Raw genomic sequence first — 20,358 nt, 5'->3', positions numbered from 1 at the left:
TAAAGAAATTAAAATGGACACCTTTGCTTTTGTGGTTAAATAGGATGTTCCATTAGAGTGGAACTTGGAGCTTTGTCAGGGGTTAGCAGTGATCCCACTCCTCCATACCTTACTCTTCTGAAAGATCTCGCTCTGCCTTGCAACATTCTTGTTATTCCAGAACTGGGTTGGGCTAGTCATAATAGATGCAGGCAATCAACTCAACTTCCCCACACACAACTCTGCCAGTAAAACTCACTTCACCTTGCAACACTCCTGTTTTTCCTGTGTCTTCTAAGCGAAGGCTGTCAATTTGGCACTTACTGTGGATCTGTCCTTACTCCTGCTGAAATCCAGGGTAACTTTCTTAGTGATGCAAGAGGAAAGTGTTACTGATACAGACAAATGCCTGCTTGTGACTAGGATGAAGCAAAGCTGTCTTCTCTGAATGACTGAGATTTTGACTGGCAGTAGAGATAACTGACCTGTGTGCCACTTCTGCTTTCATTACAGCAAATAAAATCCAGGATGACTCTATAGATATCAACTCAGTTACAAAGTGTGTAAGTGAGATTAAAGTCTAACCTATATGTAACGTGGCCTCCTGGCTGGTTGTGCTTTCTCCCAAGAAAAAGGTTTCCTTTTAATTAGAACGCTATAACTTTCATTGTTGATCACTGTTGCTTAATTTAGAATGAAAATCTACAGAGCATTCACCGTTATGCAGACAAGCATTGGCCTACTGACAGCATCTCAATTTATACCAGTGTTTGGATTTGGGCCATACAATTTTATGTAAAATGAAATAAGTGTGTGACACAGTAAAACAGTATGTCAAAATAAGGACTATTCTTTCCTCTTTGTTTTCTTTATTACACAAAATAATACATTAAAAATATAAGAATGCTCTAGGCAATGTACAAAACTAAAAAAGACTAGTTTGGTGAATGAGCATAGCGAGAGGCTATGAATATGGATATGTTTGTACTAAGGAGCCTAGAGGAGATGCTTTTTATGCGTGGTGATACAGAAATAGATACTTGTAACTCCGCACACTAGGGAGAGAATATTCCCCTAAAACAAGTACTTTCTCTAGCAGTGCTCCTTGTTGATCAAAGCTGCATAATTTAAAGCATCTAGAGGCAGCTTTAAATTATTCACAATATTTTTTTAAATGGTCTGGGTATATAGCAGACAGCATTTGTGTATCTAGCAGTCTTCTGTAAGTTCTGTAAACTTTTGCATCCTTACAGAGCTGGCAAGTTTTCTGAAAGTCACGTTCGAGAAGAGGGGACGTAACTTTGCACAAGGCCGATTCTGCCACCGTGTCAGTCCCACCACACAAAACCTCCAGGCAGGCAGGGCCCTGCGGAATGGCAGGGCAGAGCCGGCAGCCTGCCCTCGCAGGGCAGCCTCAGCCCGAATGCTGCTGTGCGGTGCCTCAGAGTTCTCTGGTACCCTCAGAAGCCCCAAACAGGAATCCTGCAATTAGTGCATCTAACTCCTCCTTTACTGCAGCCTTCTCTCCGATTGGTAAAAGGTCTTCGCAGGCTCATGTAGGGATCCCACCCCTTTTGTGGGTTTTCATTCTGAAGCTATCCACAACTTTACACCTGAATGAATGCCAAGCCTCTCTGAATATATAAAGGAAACCTTCAAGAGCAATTTCAGAGTTACCCAGAAGAAGCAGAGGAAAAAGATTTCATCCAGCTCTGCCAGAGACTGAACCAACCATGCTTCTCCCTGCCATTCACTTCTATGGCTTTCTCCTAGCTTGCATCTTCACGAAAAGCTACTCGGCTTTCAAGAACGATGCCACAGAGATCCTTTATTCGCACGTCGTTAAACCTGCTGCAGCGAGCCCAAGCAGCAATAGCACGTTGAACCAAGCCAGGAACGGCGGCAGGCACTACACCAGCGCGGGATCCGACCGTAACAGTGAGTATCCTCCCGGCGGCACTTCCACTGCGCCCCGCAGCCCTTGGTCCGCCCCCCCGGCCCCTGGTCCCCCCCGGCCCCGGGAGCGGAGCCCCCCGCCGCAGCCCCGGCGCTGCCGCAGCCCGCTCTGCCCCGCCCGGGGAACCGGCGCCTCCGGGGAACCGGCGCCTCCGGGGAAGCCGCGCAAGGGGAGATGCTGCTGGTCCCAGGCTGGGATGTGCCTCGCCGGGCGGCCCCCGAGCAAGCCTCCCGCCCCCGTGCGAGTCCTGCGGGACCGGCTCTCTCGGGCAGGTTACTTCCCGAGGGAGGTTCGTCCGGGAACGCCGGGTTTATGGGTTATCCGGCAGGGAAGCAAGATAAAGGAAAAGGAGCGAGAGGCATTTGCAAAGCGCTCGCCTTCCTAACTCACCCTCCCACTGCGGGCAGGGGAGGCGTCTGGGCTACTTTTCAAATGCAATAAAAAACTCTGAATTTTGTTCCCGCTGTTTAGTTTTACTTCCTGCTGTAGCGCTTACCTGCTCAACACCTCCAGCGAAAAGTAAACAAATCAGCTCGTAATTTCCCTATGATCTCTGCTCTGACTTGCCTTTTTATATCTAGTCTTTTCCTGCCGACTTTTATGTATACATGTCAGATAAATGGGGATCTGGAAACCTTCTGCTGACTTTATCTGTTCCCTCCCCTGCCCGCCTCCTTAAAATGAAAGAAATCCAAATAGAGACGGACACAAATGCACACACCAACCCACCCACAACGATTCGATAAAAATAGCGTCATCCCTGGAAAGTGAAGGCAAAAAGTGACACCGATACCTTTCAGCTAAGCCAGGTGTGTCAGCTTCTATGAATGCTAAGGGTTTAAGTGCACAGGAAACATCTCATCATTAGGAGATTACTGGAGCAGCCCAGTAGGTATTCATCGTCAAGGAGCTGTCACTGGAGAAGAGCCAAGCCAGGAAAGACATAAAAACAGGAGGAGAGACAAACTCAGATCTGTGACCAGCTGCTTCCAGGTACATTCCTGTGTGCAGCTGCAGGAAGGCAAGCTTGAGTCTTTTCTGCAAGGCAGGCAGGAGAACAGCCCTGTAAACAGTCCCTTGGATCAGCCTGCACATCTACAGTCCCTCTGGCTGCCCATCCTGAGACACGGGGCACAGGATGAAGTAATGGCAGTTCGGTGTCTCTTTCCAGAACTTGCTTCCAAAAATCCAAGTAGAAACAGAAGCAGCCTGTAGCTGTGATACATAGATGCACCTTCAAAGCCTTTTATGATTCAGTCTAAAACGTTTCTGGTAATTACTTCTATTTTAAAGGCGTTAGTTAATTGCATTGTGTGTAGAATCTGTGCCGTAATTGTCCTTCAGAAAGAGGGAGAGCATAGCCAGTAAAGATTGCTTATTAAAATTAAGCGCACTGTGGGCGTTTATTTCAAAGTGTAATTACTGAAATAAACAGTTGTGTTTATTGCAGGGTGCAGAGCTGCACATACAGACGGGTACAAACATGCCTGTATGAGAAGCTCTGCATGTTGATTCTATGACAGTTGCCTGAGAGAATCTGCAGGATCCTCTATGTTACATGTAATATAAAGACTACTCTTGATACAAAGATGGTGTTACTCTGAGTGCAGAATGACTGCGCTGAGATCGTTACTGCTAATCATTCACACTTTGCACGGACAACACCATTCCCCAGTAACTTCGGCTGTTACTACTTCTCCAGTATCTGAGTTCAGAGGGAGACTCAGTCTACTCTAACCATGGAATGAGAAGCAACACACTATTTGAAATTAATTTAAAAGCATATAAACAGTTTCCAACGCACTATTTCCCCCCTTGCTAATGATCCAACATAATTGTTGTAAACATCACAGAGCAGACTCCCTAGACTGAGAACAAGCAGGAAACATTTCTTCCCTTGGGGTATTTTTTCTCTCCTAAAAGGTATGTCCCTGAGAAGAATAGAGAATAAAATTGCCTCTTCTACCACAGCTCCTGAAGTGCATATCATTACGATTTCTTTATGCTGTGGTAATACCCAGAGATACCATCAGCGCTTGAGGCCCTTGTGTTGGGGGACACAACACTAGAGAGATGTCCTGTAAAGATTACAGCCTACTTTAACTCCTGCAAAACACAGCTTGTTATTGTGAAAATGACTGGTTAAGGAAATCTCTCCATCCTGAATCTCAGTGTTTATTATTCTGTGCATTCTGCAGATCGTGTTCAAGTTGGCTGTCGGGAGCTGAGATCCACCAAGTACATTTCAGATGGCCAGTGCACCAGCATCAATCCCCTGAAGGAGCTGGTGTGTGCTGGTGAATGCCTCCCTTTGCCACTGCTCCCCAACTGGATTGGAGGAGGTTACGGAACCAAGTACTGGAGCAGGCGGAGCTCGCAAGAGTGGAGATGTGTCAATGACAAAACTCGCACCCAGAGGATCCAGCTTCAGTGCCAGGATGGAAGTATAAGAACCTACAAAATAACTGTGGTCACGGCCTGCAAGTGCAAGCGATACACCAGGCAGCACAATGAGTCCAGCCACAACTTTGAGGGAACCTCTCAAGCAAAACCTATCCAGCATCACAAAGACAGGAAAAGAGCCAGTAAATCCAGCAAACATAGTACAAGTTAGAAGTCAGACATTCTCTCCTCTCTCATATCCCTCTCCTCCTGCCAGAATTGAACTCACCTGTAACCATTTGCTTTACCGTTCTGACTGCTTAAAGACAAGTCTGCCATTGCTGTGTTCTCAGCTGACACTACATGCTTATTGCTTTGACCAAAATCAAAAGGGGCATTCTCAGCATATGGACCTTTTGGGTGATTTTCCAAATGCTCAAGATGGAGAATAACACAAGCCTTTCAAACCCACACTACAGACTTCTACATTTTCTCCAGCCATGGAGGCAAAGAAAATTTGCCATGAGTATTCACCGAAGTCTGTTTTGTAAAAAGATGCTTTGTTGTGTGTTTTCATGTGAACAGTTAATTATCACATCTATTGCCTCCTCTATCATGTTTTATGAACTTCTAACAACAGCTTAAAAATAAAACACCTAGTATCTGCTTTCAGATTCATTCTAAAAAAGAACGCCTTGCATGCTGACCTTTGTCTTATCTCAGTATACCAAAAATTAAAATATGCATGGCAGCAATCAAAAAGTAAAGCTGAACAAACTATTTATTTGTTGTTGTTGTAATTATTTAATGAGCTTTTATGTGTGTTATTTCCCTCCAAAATGTTCTTATGTTTATAGCTTTCCTCATGTATCAAAGTATTTTCCTATGATTTGTGGCTGGATTAGAACATATATTTTGTAGATAATGTAAAATAGACATTTTAGCGTTCTTGATATATATTTTAATTTTGAACATTCATAGACTTAGGTGTTATTTTGAAGTAGCAACATAAACATTGGTGTTTTCATTCTCCACTCTGTATTATTTTTGTTTAAAAGTGTGCAATCAAAAGACAGATATGATGACTTCCTTTCAAAATCATTGGTTTGGTTTCCCCCCCCCCCCAAAAAAAATAAACACTGCTAAAATCCCATATTGTCTGGCTCTGTATATTGAAATGCACACATTTTAATCAGTCACAACATTTAATCTGAAAAAGTGGGAGAACATTGTCTGGTTAAAAAAATCAATCCATGATATTTAATATTAAAACAATCTTTCTGTGGATTCTTTTTGGATGTAAAAATCTTGTATGGCTGTTTTACAGATGGTACTTACTACTGGTCCGAGCCAGGTTCTTATTTAACAATTCTCAAGTTGTACATTGCAGAAGAAGTGTATATTTGGGAAGTTTTACAAGCTAGTAAGACACCACTTTTTTTTTGCTCTTCATTAGTGATGATCAAGTCAAAGACTAATGGTAAAAATAACATGTAGGTTCATCTTTCCCATAGAGCCAACAGAGTCCTGTACAACATCCACAAATTCTTACAGTAAGCAATCTACCTTTCAACACATAGTCCCCGAATCACCTGTTCTTAATCTTTCAAACTATACTGAAAAGCTATGGGCGAGATTTCATCACGGGATTCTGCTGATTTTAAATCATTAACTTTTACAACCCATTTGCACCCAAAGAAAAGATTACACAAGAAGAGGGCAAGGAAAGTCTTGCCTGATAAGGTGTCACACAAGGTCTCTTTGACCTTTTCTTTCTCTTATTCCGTTTTGCATTTTAATTCCAAACAATTCATTATGAAGTTCTTGGCAGAGATCTTCTGTGGTGGTTAATGCAGAACTGTTTGAAAATCACTGCTACTGCTTCACTTAATTAATCCTAACTTTTACCTGCAAAATTTAATGATTTTTGTTCAAAGCTACTCTCTTTGAAGAATTCTCTTTCAAAACTGCTATATGTAAGAAGGATATATACTTTTTTTTTTCCAAGTGATCTAGTTGGTGGTACAGTTAAAAAACATTGCATTAATGACCTAGTTGTTTCAAGTTAAGTTCTGTGATTGTGAAAATATCAGAACGATGAGATTAGAGACAATTTATGCTTAAATTCTCTGATCTTAAAGATGCTTCTTTTAAGCCTAAGAGGATAGATGATGAATAAAGGAGCTAGCAGGGAGAATGGTGACATGACATTGCTCCTAGGCATACCAGTCCAGTGGACCTACAGATATCCTAGTTCTTTATTTTAACAGACATTAGAGTCTTGTTCAATCCATTTTATGAAGGAAAGATTATTCTCAAATGCCAAACATCTATCCACTTTTAAATTGTTCTCCAGCTACTTTTTCAAGATGACAAAGCACAAAAGATTGAGATAATGGACCAAAATTTAACCAAAATTCTTTTCAAAGCGATTAGTCACTACACATCAGTAAAGTTGCCCTGCCTGTTCTGTGTTTGACTCCCAGAAGTAAGAATGGTGAAAAAAACCCACACATCTTGCTCACAACTCTTCTAGTTAGTGAAGTTTAACTGTAGGAACAATATGCACATTTAATAAGAGTTTGCATTTAGCAGTAGAGATAACTCCTAGTTTGTTTTTTCCTGCAGACCTACCTGAAGGGGAATAATTTAGACATGCTTCGATTAGGATGACTTCATGAAGTTTGCTGGACATGCTATAGAAAGACCGTGGAGCCCATCTCTCAGTTTGGAACATGAAGGAAGCCCATAGGAGCTTTCCCCATCAGCAGCAACTTAACTTTGAAGTGACACCTGGGTTAGCTGTAGTCTCTTCTTTGGCCACGACTTTGGCCTTCTGTGGGGGAGATCTGCAGGAAAGCAGTGTTAGAAATATGTTAATCCTGAATTTTCTTAAGGAATAATGTTACTCTGTGACTCCTCTCCTAGCTCTGAATGCTTCAACCAGCCTCTACAATATGCCTTCTGTTTCATCCTGTTACACGTGAATTCACAGGGGTCTATCCAAGGATGCAGACAAAAGGCATTATATGAGTGCATGCAACTAGTATTTTCTATATGGAGAGTCCCTAACATGTAAAGTGGCAGTAGGTAGGATATGGGCCATCATTATTGTATCTACAGTGGAGAATCTTGCCAAAGTTTCTCAAAGATTCAATGAAAAAAATATACTGCTTAAATTGAAATAATTTTAAATATAATACATCTTCTTGTGTTCATTTCAGAGCTAAAAAGAAAAGACAAACTTGCTAGAATTTTCCTATCTTTCACATGAAATAGTAAGCCACATAGATACAAGAAGCATGTAAACATTTTGAAAAAGTACAAAGTGGAGAGCATATCTGTAGAGCAGATAAGGTAAGTTTTTACACCAATTAGACCACTATAGTCTAGATTTATTATACTAAGAATATATAGAAGTTGACCAGGGGTTTCTTAAAAAGCATTTCAAACATCTTAAATGGAACCTAATAAGTTTTCATACTTCCTTCTTTAGAAAACTAAAAGTGAATAAATTAGAAATAATCTGTTAATCTGCCATCATTATTTCATTACTTTCGAGTTGATGACAACTGCCCCCAGCTAAGGGGTAAATTGTTTTATAATTAATGGAAATCAATTTTCCTTAGACATCACTAGAAAGAATCTTAGCCAGATGCTGATTGTTTTGATAGCATGGTAGCACTCAGAAGCACACTTCATAGAGGCAGTGGTAGACAGTATGTGTCATTAAGACATTATCAACTCCAGAAGTCAGAATGGCCTGACACTTGCAGTCTAGACTAGAAAGGCCCTTTGAGAAGTTTATTTATTCAGTTTTTTAATAATAGTAACAAATCTGTTGCTCTCTCCTTTCCAGCAGTCTTGGAATCAAAACCACCCAATCCAAGTTCAGTCATTTGTTTGGAAATAAAGCAGACTTTTGAATTACACCCTTCAAAATACCTAACAGATTTCTGCTAGTAAATCACTGTAGTCCTCCTAACCTTGACCTTTATATCCTTCCTGAAGAAGTACAGCATTAATCAAGAAAGGACTGTTCAACACATTCCACTGTGAGAGTCCTGTTGCTACAGTATTAACCTGGAGGTGTTCAGTGGAAAATTATAAGGAATCCTTAGTGTTGGAAGGTATCCTATTCTCATGATGCATTTCCTTTCCCGTAGGCCAGGCAAGGGGCTTTGATTTTAAGTTCATTGACATACATATAAACATTGCTCCAGGCTAAAACTGAAAATTCTCTAGAGATTTATGAGTTAAGCAGACATTCTGTCACTGGATTTGTTAATTTTGCCTGAACGTTGCCCCCACAACAAAAAGCCTGCCCATGCATCTTTCTGAAAGACATCCAGCCTTTCAGCTCACTCATCATATGAGTTATGTGGACTGACACACTAGAAGAGTGTGATTTACAAGTGATATTGCCTACCACTGAGTTAAGATTCAAGCGTCTACCTTCCTCAGTACTTCCATGACAGAAAATACTCTTCATTCTTAAATTAATGCTCATCAAACTACATGCTATGAAAATAACTAGTCTCTACTAATTGCGGAGAAAAATCTCTACAAACACTGGACTGTAACTCCAGTTCAGGTGTTTGTTTTTTCTTAACTTACTTTGGTTTGACAACATATTAGAGTGAGTGAGGTTGTGTTACATTACCTAGCTGGAGTTCAGGCCATCTAATGCCTCTATACAACCACAAAGAAATACAGAAGATGTCTTAATATAAATGAAAATCAGGACCACTGACTTCAGTAGGACTGTTTGTGGAATATGGTACTTCATGAACGTAAAGGAAAATAAAAATCTTTAGGTCCCTGGAGAAGAGGCCTAAGTCAGAATACACTGCAACAACACTATAGTTCCATTTACTAAACCCCAAAGGCAACTGCTGTCAAAAAGTGGCCTTTGTTATCATCTACTTAAGTAAAAAATATGAAATTACCTAAAAATGTTTTGTTGAACACTTTGTCCATTTTTTGTCCCCTGGCCTATTTTAGTAGTTGTACAATAGTGTATTGTTGCCTCATTGTTTAAACACTTAGCTGTTTTGAACTGTACTTACTACAATACATTTGCTTTTTGATACAGAAATATTTTAAATCTCTTTTTAGAATGACTGGATGCATCATTTTTTAATTTTGACTACTGAGAGGAAAAGTCATGTTTTGACTTGACCCAGGAGTTCCACATTTGATTTATTTTGTTATCCCCAGTGACTTAGTGAGGAAATTGCAAAGAAACTTAGTAAAAGCATAAACCAGTCTGTAAAGTCTGATGCTTTGGTGGGCTAAAGAAGGGCTAACCAGGCACATTAATTAAAGTTCTTTTATACGAAACAGTGGAGAATTGAGGGAGAGGGCCTAAGGAGAAAAGTACTTGTCCGGCCCTACCACAAGAACAGCACTGAGAAATGGAAGGACTATGCAGAACTTTAAAAAAGACTCTGTAGCACAAAGACTTTGTTTTAATTGCAGCTGAAGCAAGTTTAAACATCTGTTGCTTGTTAGATTATTATATTTATTTATTTACTTATTTATTTATTCATTTTTTTGGGGGATGGGTTGAAGAAAGCTCTTTTAGATTCCCTATGGCCATTAAGCTGGGATGGAGAACAGAGGTCTGCGTGTTTCTAAAATGTAAAGCTGCAAAAATTTTGGTTTTAGCAAGGATCACTTACCTTTTTTTTTCTCCCCCACTGAAAAAGCCTGCTGAAACATTTGCTTTTGTACGTCTTTATTACATTTTTTAGGACAGTAGCCAGAACAGCTTGTAGCAGCGGGGAACAGGTTGTATTGCTGCACTGCATTGTTGGTTTTTGGATATTGAAATGTCTGAATCTGGGTGTGTCTAGAAGAGGAGAAAGAAGAGAAAATTGATCAAAAAAATAGAACAAAACGGCATGCAGAGGACAGCATGTGCTGCCTGTCCTTAATTTTCTTCTGATCACCACAACTTTTCATAAGATTTCAAAAGACTTGTTCTGTCTGCAGATTGCCAAGCCAAACATTAGCCAATGCACATGCTACCCTTGGGATTTAATAGACTGCCAAGTCTAAATTCTAGATAACCATTTCTGACTGACTCTATGTCTTCTCTTCCCGTGTAAAGGGAAGAATGCACAGCTCAGTGTGTCTGTACCATCCACACATTCCACGCAGAACCAGAGCAAGTCAGGAGACTTCAGAATCTGACATCTTCACAGAAACTCATGTTTCACTGCATTGGTCATATTTTCTGGTGGGTGACCACAGCCTCCTCTTTCCGAGGAGAAAGAATACTGCCTAAGCTGAAAGGTTCACATACAGGTTTCTTTGAAAGCTATCAGACTACCACATACCTGGACTTCCTTGTTGAAGAATTTGGCTCAAAATCCTGCTTACAACCTACATAAAATCTACCAGTAGATTCCCTCTCAGTGTTACCCTTATAAAATTACAGTAATCTGATTTTGTGAACAAGACCATTAAGAATACAGGTAGGAAGTTATCCATAAAACCTGTTTTAGTGCTCTGCAACTATTGTCCCCATATTTTCTTTCAAACTTTTTGTAACTGGTTATGAATCTTGACGCTTCTGCCAGAAGACAATGTTTGCAACATCCTTTGCCATGCATAAAGTAAGTATTAAGATGGATTTCCATTTTTATTTGCTTAAATACTTTTTTGCATACTTCTTGCATAAACGCCCTAATTAGACCATTCAAGCCACTGTCTGAATTTTAACTTAAGAATGCAGTACTTTGTGGTACTTTTAATCTACTCAAATATTGCAGACCCCTGCAAATCTGCCTGCTTCTGCCCTCCACTTTGAAACTTCTGGCTCTAGCAAAATCTAAGTCCTCTTTCCCACGGTGCCTCAATGACCAAGCTCTTTTCTTTCCAGTAGTTCAGTTTCTTGACCCACAATTCTGTTCTGACAGAAAAAAAAATAAAGGATGCATTACTTAAACCATTTTCTGAAGTGTTCAGTAACGAAGAAAACAATGTATGTGGAAACACAAGTGTACTGGCACGGGTAAGTGTCAGGAAGAATTTTTAAAGTAAGATGAGTTGTACTGCATTACTCAGAAAAACAGTAACAGGATACAGAGCATTTTTTCTCTGAGTAGTTGATTTGCATCCAGCTAGATCAGTATGTTGGAAAATGGTTAACCTTTGATGGTTTCTCAGTGGTATATGTTAAATAGGCTGAGTCTTTGTATAATTGCTGGATGACAGGTAGCCACATTGCTGCAGTTGGGAAAAATCAGTAACCTTGATCTTTCTAAAAACTGAACAGGAACAAAGGACTGACCCTTTCCAATTTGACATTTTCATGCTAGAGCTGGACAAGCCAGCAAAGGATGAGGCAAAGGATTAGGACAGGACTACAGTCTTTGGGCACTATTATCCTGCAGGTTTTGCTCACTATAAAGCAACTGTTTAGAAAGAGAAAAAAGATGCACAAACCTTCCCACAAGGCAGGCTGCATTTTAACACACTTCCCTTACAAACTGCCAAAAAGGTTAGAACGTAGCACTAAAAATTCAAAAGCAGAAAAATGAACCAGCCGCATGATTGTTTTGTGTAATGTGTACCATACAAATTCACAATGAAGGCAAAGTCCAATTTTTGTGTTGGATGGTATCTTGTCTTACCTGTTGCAATTTCAGTCCTTGATGATATAGATAGGACCAGCCTTCACTTGTTAAGTAAAAACTTACACGGATGGAATCCCTCCTATATGAACTCTGGCAAACCGACTTCATCTATGTTCTTCAGACATGGGACTAATGAATAACATTCCTGGCATTTTAAGGGTAAGGACCATTATTAACATGACGAGACACAGAAGCAATACTTTCTGTAGTAATAAATAGTAAAGCTTGTTCTCCTATTCATACTAAATCTGCATATTTCATTGGTGCTATTTGATTCTCTCCATCACTTTAAGTTTGGTGAATTGTTTCACATTCCTTCACAAATATTCCATGGTGACAACAGAGAACATGGTAAAGCAGTAAAACACGGTATGATAATATACACACACCAAAATTTAATTTAAAAAAAAAAAAAAGGCAAAGATTTAGAGCATTGAAAATCCCAACTCTATTCCAACTCTAAGTTCACCTCTTAAGTATTCTCTGATGTTTCACTACATCATTCTGTATCACTGGCATCTGTGGCTTAATACCACATATTTAACCAGTTCATAGACTAGTTCTGCTTTAAATTGTTTTGGGAAAAGGGAACTACCATTAGACTTTCCTCAGAGGTAACCGTTTCTCCAGCCATGACTGGACGCCTGTCAAAAAAGAATAAATTAAACGTTTCTTTTTTTACTGAGATGATAGGGCACTATCCTAATGGCTGGTGGCTGCTGTTAAGTCACAGTGACAGTGGAAAACAGCCTCGGGCATTTCTGTCCCTCAACTACCACGTCTTAAAACTTTGTTACGGCCACCATACAATGCAGTCTGGCAGTCAAACACCCTAAAACATGATTCCTGTAAACCAGCACAATAAACAGTGACGTTAAAGCTGAGCAGATAGGCCTACCCAACCTTGGCATTACTTAACATCTCACTAATGTACCTAGAACCTGCAAAGAGACTCCTGGACCCAAGCGTTTAAGACTAGTCAACCATTTCTAATGAAAAATCACGAGGCCTCCTCCTCATCACCTACTTGCCAAAGTACTCCCCAAAGCGGTAGAAGACTTTCTCCAAGTCTTTAACCTTTTTGAATTTCACAAAAACTCCTGCAGTCAGGGACTCTCTCTGTCTCATGAACTGTTGGATTAGATACTATGGGGTAATTCTCTTACCTTTAAATTCTTCTACTTTGTGTACACAAAGTACTCATTAGCTCTTGAATTAACCTTCCATATCCCAGAGAAATAGCTTAAAGGATTATCGAGTAGAGAACAGATAAACACTCCCGGGTGAAGGTAATATTTTGGGATGAAGCTTTAAAATATGTGTCAAACATCAGATGAAATCTCTTGTCAATTTTTTCTTTAGTACTTGCACAGAACATAAGCAAGATGCTTCCTCTGTGTATCAAGTCATATTTGACTTATTCATTCATAGACTCTAGAAGAAATCTACCTACCAGGACCATGTAAAACAATGCCAAAAGTGTGACATAAAACACACCACACAACAGGTGAAACTCAACATATCTTTTTCAACACTTACCTACAATGATGTGCAAGTAGGAAAACACTCCGTTGTGTGCAGAGACCACATTTCCTTTACATTCGTAGCATTCATATTCACTATTTACAGTTCAACTATTAACAAACTAAAAATCATGGAACACTTCTACCTCCCTGACTGAAATTTACAGCTTTTTACACCATTTTATCAAAAATCAAAACCGTACATCAGAAATATTTTGCAGAACTGTATATGAAGGCACTAGCACTTAGAATTCCCCTTAGGGATCTGATCTATAGGTGATTCTATGCACACTGTATATTAGGCACGTAAACACTCTTTGATATTTGATAGTCAACTATTTACATCATTTAAGTTATGCATGTACATAACTCCCTTGCTGAATACATGCCGTTTTGATCTCAGTTCCACATAGCAATAGGAGCAAATCAATAGCACAACACTTCATGTAAATATTCTACACATCTATAGCATCTTTCATCAAAGAATCTCAGAGCAAGAAATAACCTTTTGCAATCATATTTGTAAAAATACAAACATAAAAATATGCTAATATGAAATAAGATAAGATTTCCCTGAAGGTGTTAATTATGATTTGGAGGGAAAATAGTTTTGCCTTTTTCAACATTCCAATATCTATTATACTGCCTCAAGCTATATGTTCCCTATGACATGATATTGACTTGGGAACCACTGACACCACAGAGAAAATACTCTGAGGCAGCTGCTGTGCAACAAAGACTGAAACAGCAAAGGTGTAAGTCTGTGCAAAAGGGCTACGTGGAGTGTCGATCAGGTCCCAGTCACAGGCAACAAGTAAAAGATTGTGAAGAGCATAAAAGAAAACTGTCACATGATTATTTTTTCTAGTAATCAATCAGAACTGAAATAAAATATCTGGAAACAAAATGCCTACCCAGACTATGCTTTCTCAACTTTTTTTTTTCATATATATAGTTGTAGAAATGATGATGAAGCCTAAGACTTTGAGATCTGGTGTGAACTGCTACAAACAGCAACAGACATGCAAGATAAAACCTGAAATACTGCCTTTTGGGGGACATTCTAATCTCTCTAGATATGCAAAGAACCTGTCTGTCTCTGTAAACAGTGACTTCAACGGTTAAAGACAGTAATTGGTGACTTAAAGAAAGCCAAGACTGCTACCATACTTGAACAAAAAACGCCTCTGAAGAGAACTGGCATTCCAATTGCTTACTTACAACTCTGGATGTTCATTTTATGGATTGCCACCACTGAAGTAATAACTTATATATCTCGATAAAATCAGTGAAATACAATTCTGCAAACACAAGGTTCTGGCTAAAAGCCCGCATCACTGCTCAGAACGCTGCAGATACTGTGTTAGCTGCAAGAACAGTCCTCAGATTTTAAATATTTTTAGCTTTATGCTGTCTTTTATAGATCTTGCACTTCCATGGTAGGAAGCATTATATTTTTTTGTGATTTTGCTTTCACAATTCACTTTAATTTGCAAAGTGTTCCTTGATTGCATGCATTGCCCTTTAAAACACACAACAGTGAACCTTGCTGCTAGTCAAGAAAAGATAAATTAATCTTATTTTGCCTACATTAAAAACAAAATGCTTCAAGAACTTACAAATTACGAGACAGACAGCTTCTCAGTTAATTAATTTACACCACATCTACAGAAGACTCAATTGCAATTTTAAATTAAGAAATTTTACTCTTTTACTCATTTTTCACAAAAACCTTTCAGTATGATTACTGCCACTCCAACAACTTAATGTTCATTGGAAACACTATTATGAGTTTCAGTCATAGAAACAGATGATTTTTTTTCCCCAGCAGTTAAATCTTCAGGTGAATTTCACTTCTGTAATTTGATTCCAATTTGTACATATCTTCTGTACGTATCTTTTCTTCAATAAAAAAAGAAAAAAACCCCACTTTTCTTTTTAAACATATGATTGGCATATTTACTGCATAATTGCAAACTACTACTGTGGTTTCAGATGTTATACCCCTGCACAGAAATGATGGATTAGCCTGCTCTTTACTTGCTTTGAGGCAAAAATGTTGCCTCTGTCCCTGTTTACCCAGTTAAAAACTGTGTGAAATTGTTGTCCCAATATGCGTGAATTTACTTTTTGTTTATATATGAGAATGCACATATATATGCACGGAAACGAAATCATTAGATTAATCCAATAAAAAATGAAAAATGGAACTGAAGCAAATTATGTATGCACAAAATGCCACTGTGTTTCATTGCATGTTACTATCAAATCAAGATTAAGAAGATGTAAAACTGAAAATCCCAATTTTCTAAACTCACGCTAAGACACAGGGTAAATTGATATTGATTGATGTTAAACATGCTCTTCCTTCCACATCATTGTCTAAGAAAACAGAAAATAAAAGAGAAATAGCAGTATTAGACTCAGTATAACCAAGACCTCAAGAATCTATGCTGAAGTGCTTCTTGAAGAACTAACAGGTGCTATGAACACAACCATCTTTTGTCTCCATAGGGACTGTGGAAAGCATGAAAACTTCTGAGACATCTGATGTTTGAGTGTAGCCAAAGGCAGCTTCAAAGTGCTCTTTGGCTGGATCATCAAATCTCAGCATAAATATACAACATATTTGATGACACTGAAGTCTGTATCCATGAAAATTATTATCAAATATAATTTCTTCTGGACAGAGCAAGCCTCATCCATGTAGCATAATAAGGAAAATGAGCTTCAGAACAAGAATAGAACCAGTTTTGGCATGCAGTCTTCTTTCCTCAATCTCTCTTGCCTTTTTTCCTTCACAGAAGAAATTAATACGTGTGAAAGAAATGAAGTGGGGAAACACTGGGCAACAGAGAAGGTGCTAGGCACAACAGACCATTGGAGTAGGGGGAAGAGGTGCAAAACAATAATGTCAAGAAGGAAGGGGAAAATAGTTCTGAAGGTTGTGTTTGTGTTTGTGAACATCCTACCTACCTACCCCCCAGGAACCAATGTACAGTGCGAGGAGCCATGGGAACTAAAAAGACCTTATTTCACTCCTTATAATAATGCAAACAAGATAAAAGTCTGGAAAATCACCTACAGTTGACTAGATTAATGTCTGTGTGCTTTATAAATGGAGGTTAGAAGATCTGTTATGCTGAAAAAACTGAAAACTTGGGAACGTTGCAAAATAACCTGCCATGAACATGTTTGTATAGAACTGCTGCAAGCAAAAGTCAGAATAATGTAACCTATGTGATCCAGGATGATTGTGGATGCTGGAGGTGCCTACGTAAAGAAGAAAAAAATCATTTTGGGCATCTGATAACAAAGAAGTGATGCTGAATGGACGGCAGTCTTCACAGAGGGGAAGAGGCAAGGCAAACTTGGAAGTCCTGAAAAAAGACAATGGACAAATATATGTCATCATTTAGGAATTAGGTGTACAGAAATAACTTCCAAGAAAACAAAATATAAGACCCATTGAAAAGGAAAAGAAACACGTAAACACAGTTTCTGAGCCAATGGATTTTCTAAAAAATAAAAATCCCACATGACAAACAATCCAGAAGACAATGAGACATTTATCGGGAGGAAGGCAGTTCAACTTCTACCTAATGCTTTCACTGGTGAAAAGGGTCTCTATTCCATAAGTTTTTCAGCAATCTGTATAACTCTTATTCTTTCCTCTTCTGTGCCCATTTCCTTCAATGCCTTTGATAATACATTTGTTCCTTACAGAAGCTTCTGGAGACATCATTATCTACAAGACACGTACGTATATTTTCATTGAAAATACTTTCCTCTGTTTGCCATCAGACCCTCTCATGTTTCACTTCATGATATGAGCTGATGTGATTGCCTTAACTGTCAAGACACTACTGCATGTATAGTACCTGTGTTCTCCACAGTACTAATTTTCCAGAACTTTCCTCCGATTGTAGGTTTCAAGGGTATCTGTGAACTCTGCCTTTGCTAGCGGGGATCACTTCGCTCCTATTTTATGAGTCCTACTTATGATGCCTTTGCGATCACGTATCGTCATCTTACACCAGTCCACAGGTGGCACTGGCAAAACAGCCTAGCTAGGCCATTACCAGCTTCCTTCCATGCCGCTTTTTCAATCAGACCTAGTCCTCAGAAAAGCCTCCATATGCGTTCTACTTAGGTTCCTCTTAACACAACTAAGAGAAACCCCAAAAGCTGTAAATAAGTTAGCTTCTCAAAGATATAAAGATCAAAAAATCCTGCAGGCTCTGAAGTCTTTGGTCATTTTAGGACAGCGTGCATGTAAGAGAGTGATTTTTATCTAAAAGTAGTATCAAAAAGGACAGTGTTAGGGCCCTAAGTACACCTACCTTCAAGAAGTTTAGTTGGCTGAGTTAAGGAATTTAGCTTGCCAAGACCAAAGGCAGCTCTTCCACTATTAAGAGCTGTTATGAAGAAAGCTGGAAGCAAGGGCCTGACCCTCCTTTTCTCCTTTTCCCTTGGGAGCTACTGTTAAGCAAATTCTTTACTGTTTTGCCCCCTACGTCTGCACTTGGTCTGGTATCTCCCTGACCTTGATGCACACCCACTGGCTTAGCTTCCTGGCTTGCCCTGGGACCTGCTGCCTTGCTGAGACCTTACCTGGTGGTCACTCGACTACGCCTGACCCCGTGGCCCTGATCCTGACGTTGACTCATGCTTCGCATCCTGGTGATGGATGGATCTCTGGTGAGGCTACTGTTCTCATCTGCCTCGACACTGTGCTCCGCTCCAGGCTCCCCTTCCCTTTTGGAGTGGCTGGCCCTCACTGCTTCCTGATAAGCAGCAACACGCTCACAACAGTTCTTTCAGATTTGCAAGGCTATCTTCACAGTGAGATGTCCAAAATTTTCAGATAAGTGTAGCATTAGTACTTAAATACACTCAAGTTAGAGCCTAAGATTTACAGTGAAGCCAGACATATCAACCTGAGACCTATTTTGCTGACTACAGATGAGTGACCTGATGCCATGCTTAGTAAGCCCCCTCTTCCCTGGGCTGTGCCTCCTCTGCATAAGGGCTATCAGCCCTGGGGATTTTCCGATCAACCTGTCTCAGCTACTGCTACAGTAACACCGTAAGATGAGCTGCAACATCCCAGCTTCTCCCAGTGAACTGACCGCTGCTATTGCAATCTCTCCCTCTTAGCATAAGGGCAACGCACGCCAGGTTTTGGCGGGCACCTTCTGCCAGCCCGTGGAGAAGCACTGCTCTGGAGGCCGGGGGCTGGGGCCCGGCTCGGCCCGCCTTCCCCTCGGCTTCAAACACCAGTTATTTATTTCCTGACTGACACAGAGCACCCTACCCGGACCCGCGGAGCCCGAGGCGGGACACAACGGTCATCACCTCCCACCGGCCCTCCGCAGGCCGCGCCGCACCGCCCCGCGCCTAACGGCCCCGGGCCGCGCGCGCGCGAACACGCCGCCGCCGCCGCCGCCGCCGCCGCCGCCACCGCCACCACCCACCCCGACCGGGCGCAGGTGGGAGTCACTCGGCCCGCCCGCGCATGCGCTCTGAGGAATCGGTGGCATTTAAAGGGCCAATGGCCGCTGTGGTCGGGGCGTGCTGATGTGTGCTGGCTGCTTCCCTGCTGGGGTGTCCCGGGCTGGCGTTCCGCCCCCCAACCCCGCGGCCTGGTCGTACGCTGCAGGGCTGCCCGGCCGCGCCCGGGCCCACACGTCTCAGCGCGGGGTGGGCGAGGTGTAGGGCCTGGTCCCCGCTGGGGGCAGGCATGCGGGCGGGCGCTGGATTCTTTGGATCGCGGGCAAATAAAACAGGCGCGCGGGCGGTTGCGCCGTGCCGGCCGCGTTCCCGCTGCTAGGGGGAGCGGAGTGGCCGCGGCGCAGATGGAGCCCGGCAGCGGGAGCGGCGGCGCCGGGCCCGCCGTCACGCCGGTGGCGGCTGTGCTGCCGGCAGGCGGGAGCGGGGAGCGCCTGGGTAGCGCCACCCCCAAGCAGTTCTGCGCCGTGCAAGGGAGGCCGCTCGTCAGCTACACGGTGCGGGCGATGGAGAGGTAACGAGGCCGGCGCCGCTTGGCTCCCCCTCCGCGCCCTGCGGGCCTCCCCTGCCGCTTGAGGCCCGGCCGCCGGTCCTCGCCGTGCCCCAGTGCCCAAAAGCCGCCGGCAGCCGCCCGGCCGTCCGGGGAGCGGCCGCGCCTCGGGGGGTTTGGTTTTGTGTGCCGGTGGGGTCTTCCCTCCTTCACCCCCCGCGGCCCAAATGTGTCAGAAGGGGCTGGGCGCAGGTGGGCCTGGCGCGGAGCGGCGTGCTCCGAGCTGCGGCCGGGCCGCCTCCCCGGGGCAGAGGGACCGGGCGCTCTCCCCGCCCCACCCCTGCCGGGCTCTGGCATCCACGTCCCCGGCGCTGCCCACGCCTTCAGGTGCTGCCACTTTCCATTGCTGCTGGAGGTCTGCTCCAGGCCCTCGACCTCGAAGCTTGAGGGTTTCTGTCGCTGCAGCGGCTGGTTTGGTGAGGTGCAAGCCTACCATTGCCATTGGAGGCAGGCGTGATACTCTCCAGGGGCACTGAAAGAAAATCTACTGTGCCATAGCCATGGGAGATGGTCTCGGTGTCCAGAGGCCTGGAAAAAAGACCCACTCTTCACAATGGGAATAGTTCAGTGGTCTAGAGCACTGCATTATGCTTCATCATATAGTCTGTGGTGGAACGCCCTGACTTAGCAGGAGGCTTAAGTGCCCCCTTGGCTTTGTTTAAGATCACAGAATCGTATTATCATGGAGATTGGAAAAGACCCTTAAAATCCTCAAGTCCAACCATAAACCTTGCTTTAAGTGCAAGCCCCATTACTTAAACCTTACGGTTTCTGGGCTAGAAAATGATAGCTCATGTAGTGTGAGGCTGC

The 20,358-nt window shown here is 42.1% G+C and overlaps 2 protein-coding genes and 1 long non-coding RNA gene across 4 annotated transcripts in view; 2 read left to right on the top strand and 1 right to left on the bottom strand.

Moving 5' to 3' along the window:
- Window positions 1-1,565: 1,565 nt before the first annotated feature.
- On the top strand, window positions 1,566-5,469 carry SOSTDC1 (sclerostin domain containing 1). Its single transcript, XM_075082954.1, has 2 exons — window positions 1,566-1,917; window positions 4,135-5,469. The coding sequence occupies exons 1-2, from the start codon at window positions 1,713-1,715 to the stop codon at window positions 4,548-4,550; spliced, it is 621 nt and encodes a 206-aa protein (XP_074939055.1). The 5' UTR covers window positions 1,566-1,712; the 3' UTR covers window positions 4,551-5,469.
- On the bottom strand, window positions 3,310-11,182 carry LOC142052615 (uncharacterized). The gene is made up of 3 exons (XR_012658906.1): window positions 10,003-11,182; window positions 6,953-7,167; window positions 3,310-4,390 (listed from the first exon to the last, which is right to left on the bottom strand). It is a non-coding gene; the product is annotated as an uncharacterized LOC142052615 (long non-coding RNA).
- A 7,833-nt stretch (window positions 11,183-19,015) lies between these two features.
- The window catches only part of CRPPA (CDP-L-ribitol pyrophosphorylase A), a 129,933-nt gene continuing 128,590 nt past the window's right edge, over window positions 19,016-20,358 (top strand). The window contains exon 1 of one of the 2 annotated variants that reach the window (XM_075082953.1): window positions 19,016-19,512. In XM_075082953.1, coding sequence (XP_074939054.1) covers window positions 19,346-19,512 — 167 coding nt within the window. In that variant the 5' untranslated portion in view covers window positions 19,016-19,345. The remainder of the gene's footprint in view (window positions 19,513-20,358) is intronic. The other variant, XM_075082952.1, reaches the window with a different exon arrangement.

This window comes from Phalacrocorax aristotelis, chromosome 2 (assembly GCF_949628215.1).
Source record: "Phalacrocorax aristotelis chromosome 2, bGulAri2.1, whole genome shotgun sequence".
Taxonomy (NCBI): Eukaryota; Metazoa; Chordata; class Aves; order Suliformes; family Phalacrocoracidae; genus Phalacrocorax; species Phalacrocorax aristotelis.
This window is presented reverse-complemented; position numbering and strand designations above follow the sequence as displayed.

What these genes read in the sequence shown, in the direction of transcription:
- SOSTDC1 (XM_075082954.1), top strand. Translation starts at nt 1,713, where the DNA reads ATGCTTCTCCCTGCCATTCACTTCTATGGCTTTCTCCTAGCTTGCATC. An exon ending in CGCGGGATCCGACCGTAACA is followed by an intron (nt 1,918 to 4,134) that starts GTGAGTATCCTC and finishes TGCATTCTGCAG; the next exon opens with ATCGTGTTCAAGTTGGCTGT.